Genomic DNA, 13,747 nt, shown 5'->3' with positions numbered 1-13,747 from the left:
AGCTGACCTCCATGTCCCCGGGGCCTCAGCCCTGGCTGGGCTGGGGTCAGGGGGCCAACCCTTCGGCCTCCCTCCTCCTGCTCCTCTGGGTTCCTGCTGAGACCAGCAACAAAAGGGTCAATTGTCTGAGGCCTCCCTTTGTCTTGGGGGGCTCTGGGGGCCTCTCTGAATGCTGAAGCTTCTCTGTGCACGTGGGTCAGTGCCTGTGTGCACATCTGTATGAGTGTGTGTGCACATATGTGCTGGTGCCTGTGTATGTCTGCATCTGAGTACTGTGTGAGCATGTGCATGGACTGAGCACATATGAACTCATGCTTGTTGGGACACATGCACACGCAAGTGGTGTACATGTGCATGTATGTGGGTGTGGGTATGCATGCATGCAAATGTATGTGTGCACACATGGGTGAGTTGGGTCTCAGGGCACACAACGTGTGTGCATCTGTGTGCCCACACGTGTAAAGTGGTTATAAATTGTGCACAGGCGCATGGTTGTATGCATGTCTGTGCCGACACAGGCAGGAGCGAGACTGGTTCAAAGCATTTCCGGGTTACTGGTGCTTCATAGCGTGGCAAGTGCTCAGAGGGGCCTGACTAGCTAGGTTCCTAATGCCAGGGTAGAAGGTTATCTCTGGCCTATCTCTCAGCAGATTACACAGTGGCCTTTGTTTTATATCTGCTATGGTACAGAAACCTCAGAGATTTTCTACCACCCCTGCCTTCTCTGGGGTCAGATAATATGCAGGAGGAGGCAGAAGAGACATAGTCTCCCTACGCATGTTCTAATCTGGGATTTCAGGGCAAGGCCCATGAGGGCTCTTCTCCACCGTTCAGGGGTCTTGTCAGGGCTGCCAAACTGGATCCGGGGCGTTCTGTGTAGAGTTTAAGTCCAGTTTCCAGCATGACAAGTGCAGTTCCCTGTTCCCATCCACTATGTGAGTCAGGTCTCACATAGGTCCGGGCCCTTTGCCTGGGTTTGAATCATCTCGTTCCCTAGCATGTCATTACCCGGCCTGTTCATGCAGAGGCCCCTGGAATGCAGCGGCTGGTCTCTGTGATTCCCTGGTTTGCGTTTTCTTCCTTCACAGAGATGTCCTTTTAAAAATGACAATAAAACATACTTGATTCAGAAGCCAGGAAAAGACAAATGCGAGGGCTTCATTGAAATTCATCTCTGTGAAGGATTCATCACCCAGCCTCTTTTAACCGGCACAGCTACCACTGAAAGACTTCCTCTGCTTTTTTCTTATTTTTGGCCCTCCCACGCCCATTTTCTCTCCCTACTCCAGCAAAGGCGTATCTTTCAACTGCGGAAAAGCCACCAATTTAGCAGTACTCTAAAGCTTATCAAAATATTCGGTTGGTAAAATTATCTTATAATTAGCCTCAGTGGAAGCCAGAACTTTTTAACTCCAGGAAATGTAAAGTTACATGGCATGTGCAATCGTAAATTGCTCATCCTGACCTTTTGGCTACAGTTTCTGTTTTTATTTCCTTCCCTAAGTAATTTCCTCCTTGTTCTTTAAATTCTTGATTGTCCCTGAGGCATCTTCCTTTTCCATTTGTTTAAATTTCAAAAAAAATGTACCCCTGGTTCAGCTGACAGATAATTGAGTACACTCAGGTAAGGATGGTATGAAATCACCTTGATGTTGTAGATTTCATGCCTTCACATCTAGAGAATCTTTTGGTAAAATTCAAGCCTGTCCCCCCTGAGTCCTGTCGGTTCTGCATTTGGGGTGTGCATGGTGGTAACGCCCAGCCGAATTATTCTGGAACTGAGCTGTTCAAGTAATAACTGGGGGATTCTGCAGTGTGTCAAGCTGGACTGAGGTGTTAGACTTTCTTTCTTTCTTTTTTAAGATTTTATTTATTTATTTGACAGACAGAGATCACAAGTAGGCAGAGGGGCAGGCAGGGAGAAGGGGGGAAGCAGGCTCCCTGCTGAGCAGAGAGCCTGATGCGGGGCTCAATCCCAGGACCCGGGGATCATGACCTGAGCCGAAGGCAGAGGCTTCACCCACTGAGCCACCCAGCACCCCGGAATTTCTTTATTTTTTAAAAAAATTAATTAAAATATAGTTGACATATAATATATTCATCCCAATGATTTTACTTAACTCTCCCTCTCCTTGCTTCTTCATCACCCCTTCCACCCTTCCACTGCCCAGGGACCCTTGTGTCATCCAGGGTCCAGGACAACCCGGTGGAAGTGACCAACCCCACCCCCACCCCCGCTGCCATTGGGACCAACATCAGGGGAACTGCTAGTGACGTGAGGGTTCAGTCTTAGGTAGACTTTGAACCAGAGGATGCTTGGATTTTTAACTGCTGTGAGTTCCTTAAACTATCAGGGCCTTAGATCAGCCACAAGTGGGTTGATGAGAGTTATATAGGCATGGTTGAAGCTGATCATCATTTTTACATGACAAAATACTTTCTTAGTTACAAGAACTAACTTAAAAATTAAATTTTGGAAAATGAAGGGCTGCCTGGGTGGCTCAGTATGTTAAGCATCCAACTCTTGAATTCAGCTCAGGGCATGATCTTGGGGTTGTGGGATTGAGCCCTGCGTTGGACTCTGTGCTTAGCAGGGTGTCTGCTGGGATTTTCTCTCCCCCTCTCCCTCTTTTCTTCTCCCCCACCCCCCCTGACTTATGCTCACTCTCTGTCTCTGTCTGTCTCTTTTTTTAAATTAAATTAAATTTTGTTTTAGTGTTCCAAGATTTATTGTTTATGTACTACACCCAGTGCTCTGTCTCTCTCTCTCTCTCTCTCTTAAAAGAAGTAAATAAAATCTTTTTAAAAATTTTTGGAAAATGAAAACATTTTCATAAATGAGGTATTTCCCAAATATAGTTGTAGTAGTGGTAGTTATTATTCATGGAATTTTTCCTTTCTATAGGCAGTATGCACACATGTGTGTACACACACAGGTATAAACATAAAAACAGAAAAATTGCTTAATCCTTACATGAGAAAATCTTTTCCCATTATATAGTTGTAAACACTGAAGCTCTGAGAATCTACATAACTGATGCCCATATGGTTAGCAGTTGAACTCTTGTGGCCTGGCTCTTCCAGAATCGGCTATGACCTTGCACGAACTAGCTGAGGTCCGTGTCATATGATTTGATCCCAGCTTATGCTTGAGAGGTTTCCATGCCACCCCCACAGAGTAAAAAGGAAACCAAGGTGTCACCATGGTCTCTACTTGTTACTATGTCTAGTGATGGTATACGCTTTTTCTTGATGTTGCACATGCACTGAAGGCTCAATCTCTTTGCTGTCCTCAGAAGCACAATATGTTGGCCTTGAGCTCATGGAATCAGTGTGAAGGCTGTGCGGATCCGCCTGACAAGACTCTGGCCCAGGGGGTCAGTCTCCCCCCACCCCATGGCCTGGGCTCCGCTCAGCACTCCTGGGGCAGGGGGTGAGGGAAAGAACTTCTCCCCGGACCCGGGTATGGCAAACCTCAGAATCAGCCACACACTGAATCCCATCTTTTCACGGCTTTGTCTCAGAGCTGAAAGAGCCTTGTTTTGCTCATACAAACAGGGAGTAGAATGGTGGTTGCCAGGGCCTGGGGGTGAGGGAAATGGGGAGGTGTTGGTCAGAGGGTATAAACTTTGAGTTGTAAGATGAATACACTCTGGAGATTTAATGCCTAGCATGGTGGCTATAGTTAACAATACTGTATTGTATACTTGAAATTTGCAAAGAGAGTACATCTTAAGTGGTCTCACCAAAAAAAGAAAAAAAAAGGTGACTTTGTAAAGTGATGGATGTGTTAATTAATGTCATAACATATGGTAATAATTTCACCCTGCATATGTAAATCAAGGCATCACATTGTATACATTAAATATATATAATTTATTTGTCAATTACATCTCAATAAAAAATTTAAAAATTAAGTTTAAAAAATGTAAAGAAAAAAGAAAAAAGGGGTTAAAAAGCAAAAAGAAAAAAAAAGAAAGAAAAGCTCTGTTATGGAAGATCTGCCAGATGAGAGACACCCATCTAATTCTCTGAGAGATGCAAAGAGATATTTTAGGTGTCTCTAGGACCCTTTCAAAATATGATTATCCTTTAAGAACTATGATGAAACTAAAGATCTGTCATTAAAACGTGTTATTTATGAAGCATAAGCAGTAGGAGATTTTAGGAAATGTTTAAAAAATAATGGACCATAATAAGTGAATTTTCTTGTGAATTCAGCATATTCTTAATATTATTTAATATCGATTTCCCCCCTCTTTTTAATTACAGCTTGGGTTGACGATAGCCATTCGCTACAGCCACAGGTAAAGTTAATTTTTTTTCTCTTAAGGCACAACTTTACTGGTTTATAGCTTTTAGTTTGCTCAAGTCTGTGGGTTTTTGAGCTTAATTTGGTGACTATTGGACCCATGGTATCAGTTCACAGAATTAGCATTGTTCTAGTTGCTTGATTTGTGAGCATCACTGGCTATTTGGAGGAAGAAGGTTTTTACATAAAAGTGGTGGTAGGTTGTGCATTTCTTTTAAACAAAAAATGTACCCCCGTAAGGCAGGAACACAAGTGATTCCTGGGTAATGGATTCCGTGTAGGGATAAGAACAGAATCAGAGGTGTTGTGCGTGAGAGGTGGAGACCAGGCAAACAGAAAGTTGGAGGAAGGCTTGTTAGTGAAGCCCTCCCCTCCACGGAGGCCCCCTTCTTGTCTTACGTCCATTTGAGAATGGCTAAAAGCTCTATTTTTTTTGTCTTGCTTTCTGACTCCTGCCTTTTTCTCAAGTGCACCATGTTTATGAAAAATGTTGGTTTCTTGTACTAATATTCATCAAAATGTATTAAAATGTTGAATTAATTAAAGATCCTGTCTCCATGGACGGGCTACAAGTTATGTCCCTCCTGTCCTTACACAACCTGTTCACAGCCTCCCCAAAGTGCCATCCGCCGGTCAGCTTGAAACATCCGGCCAGCTCTCCACAAACAACCCGTAGTTACCTCAAAGGAGGTTGCCTTCCAAAAATACTTGCAACAGGTTGCATATACTCATTTACATTCAGCTGTGACTTGAGCCACGAAGTGGGCAGAGAGACCTTGAAGAGCTATCGGTGCCCTGTGTGGGGTAGAGCAGGAAGAAGGCAGGACGGGTGAGAAGCACTCAGAACTGGGAATGAGTGTCTGGGAAGAAAAGTGCTCATGCTGGACACTCCTGGCTACTCTTGGGAGAATGCTGCTCCGGAGAAGCCCAGACTTCTTTGATGTTTCAAGATCGCAGGTGTGCCAGGTGCTAGGCACGGCCAGGCAGAGTGTCCTGCAGACGCACCTGCTCCCTTGTCAGCCCAGCCCAGGCTCCTGGACTGACTGGCTCTACAGTGACTCTGCCCTTGGGAAGCCTGATGTGGACAGTGGGTCCTGGATCCTCATGTGCACTGCATATTGGGTGGGGGTATGGGGAGGGGAGGGCAGATTTTGCCCTTTCCATTCTTTTCCTTTTGGGTGGAACTTTCCTCATACCTGAGTCCCCCTTCTCAAGAAAAGCAGCTGGCTGTTTCTTCATGAGAACTGAAGATGCCTCTTCCCTAAGAAAGCTAAGGTCTTGCTCTGGTTCAGAGAACAATCATGGCCTATTCACACAATGGTGAGGGTTACTCTGTGGCTCCATGGAGAGCTCTAACTGGTGCAGAAACTCAGAGTTTATATGGAGCTTGAGAAGAAAGTTTTCTTTTTAATACTTTTGAGGCTAAGGAACATTTGCCAACCATTAGTCTTTTCGAGTCAGGGAATCAGGTAAGATAGCAGAGCAGGGTAGACCTGAGGAAGGCTGGGCGGTGCCTTTGCCTCTGTGCTTATATGGGATTCAGGCCTATGTTGTGGAGAAGATTCCTGCTCACCCCTCCCTCAGCCAGGGCAGGCACCTGGCATCACAATGTGAGGTTACTGACACCTCACTGGGTTGGTGGAGACCCTTCTGTCCTTCCTGCTGCCTGGCCCTGTCACCCATCTCTGTCCTCAGAAGGAAGATGAAGGAAGTGTGTTTCTGGCTGTATCTTCTTGTCCTCGTCCTCCTCCTCCTCCTCCTCCTCCTCCTCATTGTCCTCTCCTCCTTCCCCTCCTCTTTCTCCTCCCACTCCTCCTCCTCCTCCCTCTCCTTCCTTTTTAGATTTATTTATTTATTTGATGAAGAGAGAGAGAAAGGGAGAGAGAGCACAAGCAGGGGGAACTGCAGGCAGAGGGAGGAGCAGGCTCCCTGCTTAGCAGGGAGCCCAATGCGGGACTTGATCCCAGGACCCTGGGATCATGACCCAAGCCGAATGTAGATACCCAACCGACTGAGCCACCCAGCTGCCCCTGGTTGTGTCTCTTCTTTAAAAAAATCCTGCTAGTTTGTTTAGATTAATTGAAACTTCAATATTTCTGTTGATTACTTTTTTTAGTAAAATATACCTAATATAAAATTTATTATTTTAACCCTTAAAAAAGGTTTAAAAGGTATTCAGTTCAGTGATACTAAGTATATTCACACTCTTGTCCAACTATCACCACATCTATTTCTAGAACATTTTCATCTTCCCAAAATGAAACTCAGTACGCACTGAACACTAATTCCTCATCCCTGCCCCGCCCCCGCCTCCAGCCCTTGGTAACCCCCATTCTACTTTCTGTCTCTGAATTTGACTACTATAGGATCCTCAGATAAGTGGAATCATATAGTATTTGTCTTTTTGTGGCTGGCTTCTTTCACTTAGCATAATGTCCTCTGGATTCATCCATGTTGTAGTGGTTGTCAGATTTCCTTCCTTTTTAAGGCTGAATAATACCCCCATTGCATGTGTGTGTATATATATCTATAGAGATATATAAATATATCTATCAATTTTTGCTTATCCTTTCATCTATCAATAGACTTTTGGGTCTATTGCTCCTGCCTTTGGCTATTTATTATTAACAATGCTGCTATAAACGTGAACATGTAAAACTCTCTTTGAGGGGTGCCTGGGTGGCTAGGCTGGTTAAGCATCTGCCTTCAGCTCAGGTCATGATCCCAGGATCCTGGGATTGAGTTCCATGTTGGTCTCACTGCTCAGTGGGTGTCTGCTTCTCCTTCTCACTCTCCTTCTGGGCTCTCGCTCTCTCTCTTTTGCTCAAATAAATAAATCTGAAAATAAAGAGAAAAAGAAAAATCTCTTTGAAACCTTGCTTTCAATTCTTTTGGGTATATACCCAGAAGTGGAATTGCTGCATCATATGGTAATTGTATTTTTGGGTTTTTGAGGGATTGCCATACTGTTCTTCCGTTGATTACTTTTCAAGATGGGGTTGTGTCCTACATGTATGTAGTTCTGGGTTCCCTTGAAAGGCTCACACTTGCTATTGAAAAATGGTTTCCAGGGCGCCTGGGTGGCTCAGTGGATTGGGCCGCTGCCTTCGGCTCAGGTCATGATCTTGGGGTCCTGGGATCTCTGCTCAGCAGGGAGCCTGCTTCCCTCTCTCTCTCTCTCTGCCTGCCTCTCCATCTACTTGTGATTTCGCTCTGTCAAATAAATAAATAAAATCTTAAAAAAAAAAGAAAAGAAAAGAAAAATGGTTTCCATTTCTATTGTCATGTCTACCCAGAACACAGATGCTGGAATTGAGGGTTTCCAAGGTCCTCTTCGTGTGGGTTAGCATACTTTTGGGAGCAAGGTTGGGACTTGAGGTTCTAATCACCAGCTCCATTTCCCAGATTATAACAGGAGGGCCAAGGCCAAGAACAATGGTGCAAGATTGTTGTAGTAGATGGAAGTGGGATGAAGGGAGAGGGGGAAGTGAATGTGGCTCCAGATGGCAGTATTGGGAAGATGGGTTCACTTAGGGGTGGGTTGGAGGGACTTATGCAAAGGAGGAGAGGAATCGCTTAATCCTACAAACTCGGTGGGCAGGTAGTACCTCTTAGGCTGCCATAGACACATGGGGCAGAGCAGCTTGGAACAGGGGAAGCTTTGTGTGGCAAAAGAGGGACTTGAGGCCCAAAGGATGCCTGGTATTGTTTTTAAACACCCGCATTTTTGCTCCAGCCATCAAATCTCCCTCGTTACGATGAACAGAGCTAGAACATCCCTCCCCTCCATTCCTGTACTAACACAGGTTTACCCCAATGACTCCCACCTCTGCCCTCAGACTTGCTGGTTCAGCTTCTACTCCTGCTAGACCAGTAATGCCAGACCTGGTAGTATGGTATAGGAGTGTGTGTGTGTGTGTGTGTGTGTGTGTGAGAGAGAGAGAGAGAGAGAGAGAGAGAAAGAGAGGGAGGGAGGGAGGGAGAGAAAGACGTCATATGGGATCAGGTGCTCAAAGGTCAGGAAGTGGAGAATGACAGAGTCATACTTTGACTGTAGATGTGCCAGGCAAGCAGGAGCATCAGCTGTGACCGACTGTGCATCTTATGACAGGTCCTGCACATATTTCATTTGTGTTCATGGAGTCTTAATTTATGTCTGTACAGTCAAGTCATTTTCACAGAGTGGAAAAATCATCTCTTGATGTTCATTCCCCCCCGGGTTGGCTTGAGGTTTTCGAGTGGAATCCACACAGTGGTGACAGCTGGGTAACCCCCAGAAGTGCCCTTTGCAGATAACAGCTCTTGGGGCCCCACCACCCACACAGTGGGGAAATTGTTCCCCACTGTGTGGGTGTTTTGTTTTTTTCTTTTTCTATAAGTCTGAAAGAGTGTTTAGATGTTCTTCCTGTCTGTCACTGTGCAGCAGCCCGGAGAAGCCTGCTCCCTCCTGGTGGGAGCTCCCAGGCACAGACGAAGTGGCTCAGAAGTGGTCATCTTACCTTTGGCTCTTGCTTCTCTGGCACAGCAGAGAGGCCACGTGAGTCAAGAGCGTGGCAGTTTTGCACACGGCCCCTGTGTCCATGTTTCTAAAGAACAGCCCATGGACACTGGGTGGGAGAGTGGCGAACTAGCCCCCGACAGAATTCTTTTCTTTTTTGTTTCTGTTCCTTGTCCTTCTTTAATAAATGAGGAGAGAAGCAAATTTTCCACTTGGCTCTGTTACAGTTAAAAATGGAAGTTCACAGAGGCTTGACTTTTAGATGACGACTAAAGATATGTCTTTTTCACAACTGACTTTTTCTATGTTTCGTATAAGCCCTAACAAAGGCCAATTTTGGTACCCTGCCCCAGGCCTGTGCCCTAACCCTAATATTGGAGTTACAGTTACCAACCCCCTAACAGGCTTTGTTGTTCCCTGAGGGCTGACGAGGGGACGGGAGAATTGGGGAGCTTGTGTGTGATCAGTCCCAGAGAACTGGGCGAGTTGACAGTTTGACGATCCCTAAGTTGGACTTCGGAGGGCATGGCCTTACACAGAAAATGCAGACCGCATGATTAAATGTCATTCTGAGACTGCCTTCAGGTATTTGCTTTGAATGAGCCACAGGGCCTAGCAAGAAGTGAAGGGGTCATGTACTTTTGTATTCTGATTTAGATTAGAAGTGGAGTTTGAAGTTCATAGATGAATCAGAATGCTTATTGAACGGACAGGCTGCATCAATGAACAAATGAAATTGTCATCTTGAAATACAAAGGGAGGGAAAGACAAGAAACAGGGCCACCAGGCCTATCGGACTTTGATTTCAAGTGTTGGCAAATACCTAGCAACTCCCATTTGGAGCAGGTTTGATCTTGTGGAGACAGCTGGGGGACACTGTTTTTCTCCAAATTTTGTAAAAATAAACAAAGATGCCTTTCTGCCCCCACCCCTACCCCCTACAACCCTTTCCAGGGAATAGTTGTTTCTGTCACTGGGGCTTTCTGGCCGACTGTTCCATCTGTCTCTGTTTCAGACTTCACAGTGAGGCCGTGACCAGATTTATACACAGGGTTGCCAAGAAATTTATTCAACCCCAGTGGCATAATCTTAAAATCAAGCCATCTTTTGGAAGGTTGCATTTTTAAGATAACCTTAACACAAAATATTGCCCCTGAGGAACAGAATATGAATAGTCACAGAGTATCTGAATTATATAACCAGACTCGGTGAGGTCCTCCAACCCTGCAGATAAGGTAATTCAAAGAATGACAAGCTAATTAAAACATATATATGTAAAGGCAAAAGACCTGAATTAGCCAAAGCAATTGGGAGAGTTGAAAGCCTTATACTACCTGACTTTAAGACTTACTATAGAGTTACAGGGGGCGCCTGGGTGGCTCAGTGGTTTAAAGCCTCTGCCTTCGGCTCAGGTCATGATCCCAGAGTCCTGGGATCGAGCCCCACATTGAGCTCTCTGCTTAGCAGGGAGCCTGCTTCCTCCTTTCTCTCTCTCTCTCTGCCTGCCTCTCTGCCTACTTGCGATCTCTGTCTATCGAATAAATAAATAAAATCTTTAAAAAAAAAAAAAGACTTACTATAGAGTTACAGGAATCAAGACAGTCTGGTGCTGGTAAAAGGACAGATAGGTTAGTTGAACAGAATAAAGAGTCTAGAAGCAGACCCACACATTCATGATCAGTTGATTTTCAACAGAAGCACCAAGGGAATTCAAGGGAGAAAGGATATAAATGGTACTGGAACAATTGAACACCCTTTAAAGAAAAATACCCCAAACCCTCAACCCTTACCTTTACAGCAGATACAGCTATGAACAGAAATGGATCAGGTGCCCACAATAAAATCTAAACCTGAAAACTTTATAGAAGAAAACATAGCTGCAGATCTTCGTGACCTTGGGCAAGACAAAGATAGCTTTGAACACAAAGAGCATAAACTATGAAAGAAAAAGTTGGTAAAATGGATTTTTTCAAAATTAAAAACATCTGCTCTGTGAAAACCACTGCCTAGAAACTACAAGCCACAAACCAGGAGAAAATATTTTCAAAACACATATCTGATAAAGGACTTGTATCCAGAATATGTGTAGAACTCTTACAGACGTTTAAGAAGAAAGCAATTTAATACCTTTTCTTTACCAAAGAAAAGACACAAATGAGATGGCAGAAGAGGCGCTAGAGATGGCAAATAAGCACATGAGGAGGTGCTCAGCATCATTAGTCATTAAGGAAATGCAAATTAAGACCACAATGAGATTCTATTACACATGAATCAGAATGGCTTAAACACACACACACCCAAAAGAAAAAAAAAAAAAATCCCCCCAAACAACAAAACACAAAACCACAAAATCCTGACAATACAGTATGAAGTATTGATGAAGATACGTAATTCCAACTCTCCTGCACTGTTGGTGGGAAAGTAAAATGGTGTGCCCACTTTGATAATTTCTTGCAATATTAAACGTCACCTTACTATGGGACCCAGTGACTTCACTCCCCAGTAGTACTGACACAAATGGAAGCATGTGCCCATGCAAAGACTTTATGCAAATGTGCATAGTGGCTCTGTCCACAACAGCCCGAAAGTGAAAACGATCTCCAGTGCCCCTTTGCCTGGGAAGTGGATAAACAGACGGTGGCCCGTCTGCGCAGTGAAATATTATTCGGCAATTAAAAGGCATCATGTGGGGTACCTGGGTGGCTCAGCGGGTTAAAGCCTCTGCCTTCGGCTCAGGTTGTGATCTCAGGGTCCTGGGATCGAGCCCCCATCGGGCTCTCTGCTCAGCAGGGAGCCTGCTTCCTCCTCTCTCTCTGCCTGCCTCTCTGCCTACTTGTGATCTCTCTCTGTCAAATAAATAAATAAAATCTTAAAAAAAAAAAAGGCATCATGTTGAGTGGAGGAAGCCAGACTCCAATGTGCATATGCTCTAAGATTCCATTTACGTGGCATTCTGAGAAAGGGAAAACTATGGGAAGAAAGGTGGGGAGGGGAGGGGCTAACTAGAAAGTGGCATGAGGAATTTGAGGGGAGGGGGCAGTGACCGACATAGTCTGAATCTTGATTATGAGGGTTCCATGACTGTATATTTTTTCCAGACTCATAGAACTGTAACACCAGAAGCAGGTGAATTTTACTATAAGTGAATTAAACCTCAGTGAACTTGAATGAAAGAGAGCTAAGGTTGGAGACAGCCTGGGCCACTCTTGAGCAAGACCACCCTGTCTGAGGCCACGTTAATGGTCCCAAGTCCAAGTGCTTCTGAGTATGGAATTACCGTATGTTTGGTATGCCCAGGGTGAGGGCGTCGGTTTCATAGTTTTGCTCACTTGATTGTTCTCAGTGACCGTAAGCTGTTAGGTGTGTAACAGCATGCAGGTTAATTTGCTGGTCTTTCTAAGGCTTTCCACGTGAACGAGTTCACAGGTGCAGTCAGGACTTTGGTCAGCCGTGGACTTGTCAGATTGAAAGGCGCTCAAGCGAGGAGCTTTGGTGGGGGTATTTGAGCCTGAGGCGTTGGGTTTGACTTTATTCTTTACCCACGACGTTGCTGCGGGGGGGGGGGGCATTGAAGGGGCTTCAGGGGGTTGCCAGAGCCAGCCCCCCATACTGTGGTTCACTGAGCCCGCAGGGGGCACTGGGGTGACATGTTGGGCTTGGCTTTCCCCCCTCCGTGGAGCTGAGGTCCCCAGTGCTGGTGCTGGAGGTCACGTTCCAGGAGGCATTGCTCATCTCATCCATCTGGAAAACACATCGACTTGCTGGTCTCTCCCTGGAGACCCAGGGAATGGGGTGCAGCTGTTTCCAGATCTCACCAGTGAGAGAGTAGTGAGAAAGCATCTCTGCCTTCCGCCCCAACGCCGCCTCCCCCTCCATCCTGGCTGCTGAGGTGAATGCGGCAGGTGTCACCCCAACTCCCACTTGGTTGATTGCTGCTGAGCACTGGACAGGGGGCAGGGCCCCAGGCACCTAGTGAATGGGCTGTAGTCCAGAGCCCTGGGGCTAAGGACAGACAGGGAAAGCAGCCTGGAGGAAGATTCTTCCAGCAGCACACTCCTCACTGTGCAGAAAGGAGCTGCCATTCTTCCAGGGCCCAGGGGAGGCAGTTCGCAGACCGCTGTCTAGGCTGGTGTTTATGACAGCCAGGCTGGGTGGGGGGAAGTGCAGGCTCCTTCTCTGTATTCCCTTGACTGGTACCATAATGCCCTGGTCTAGCAGATCACCTATAGTGACCAAGCAGTCAGTTATCACCCATTTTGGAGGAGAGTTTACTCAGGCCCTGGTCATGTTTCTGTTAAGCAGGAGATGACAGAGGGGTCCTTCAATCAGCCTGATGTGTTGGGGGGACTGGTTCACGGGCTGATTTTCTATGGCTTTACCTGCAAGCTTGGCTTAAAGTTCTACAATCCCTCTTCCTGAAGAATGTTTCTCAAGTTTTAATGTAATTATGTTGGCAAGACGTATTCCTGAGGCTCTGTTAAACTAGCCACAGAAAATTCTAGATCTACTTCCTTCCAGTCACCAGGGCGCCTCATTTAAAGGTCATTTTTTCCTGTACAAAAGGCATTTTGGCCTCTTATGTGGCTCAAACTATCTATGCATCGGGAACATTCTGTACACAGAGGACTGGGCCTGTGGAGGACCTGAGGGGTCTCCGGAAGGGGATGGCGTGTATGCCCTCCACTGTGGGCCCAATGGGAAAGGAATTGAGCAAGGTAGCTCTTTTTTCTTTTTCCTGAGGTACCTTATCACTTAGATTTGGTTTCCTGCTGAGGTTGGTAGAGCCTCAAGTACCAAGTAGAGAAGGAAATATGTAAATTTACACTCGTGAGTCTTTTCTAACATACATGTGACTGCTTATCACAGTGGCCCATTTGTTTCTACAAGACAGCTTCCTCCATAGAGTTTGTGGTGGGTGGAGGTGGTGGGGCTGTCAG

The 13,747-nt window shown here is 45.6% G+C and overlaps 1 protein-coding gene across 8 annotated transcripts in view; it reads left to right on the top strand.

Moving 5' to 3' along the window:
- Positions 1–13,747, top strand: part of ACOXL (acyl-CoA oxidase like) — a 349,566-nt gene that overhangs the window by 104,747 nt on the left and 231,072 nt on the right. For all 8 annotated transcript variants that reach the window (XM_059188392.1, XM_059188391.1, XM_059188389.1 and 5 more), the window contains one exon: positions 4,273–4,307. In XM_059188392.1, the coding sequence (XP_059044375.1) occupies positions 4,273–4,307 (35 nt within the window). The remainder of the gene's footprint in view (positions 1–4,272; positions 4,308–13,747) is intronic.

The sequence above is a fragment of the Mustela lutreola genome, chromosome 9, assembly GCF_030435805.1.
Source record: "Mustela lutreola isolate mMusLut2 chromosome 9, mMusLut2.pri, whole genome shotgun sequence".
Classification (NCBI taxonomy): domain Eukaryota; kingdom Metazoa; phylum Chordata; class Mammalia; order Carnivora; family Mustelidae; genus Mustela; species Mustela lutreola.
This window is presented reverse-complemented; position numbering and strand designations above follow the sequence as displayed.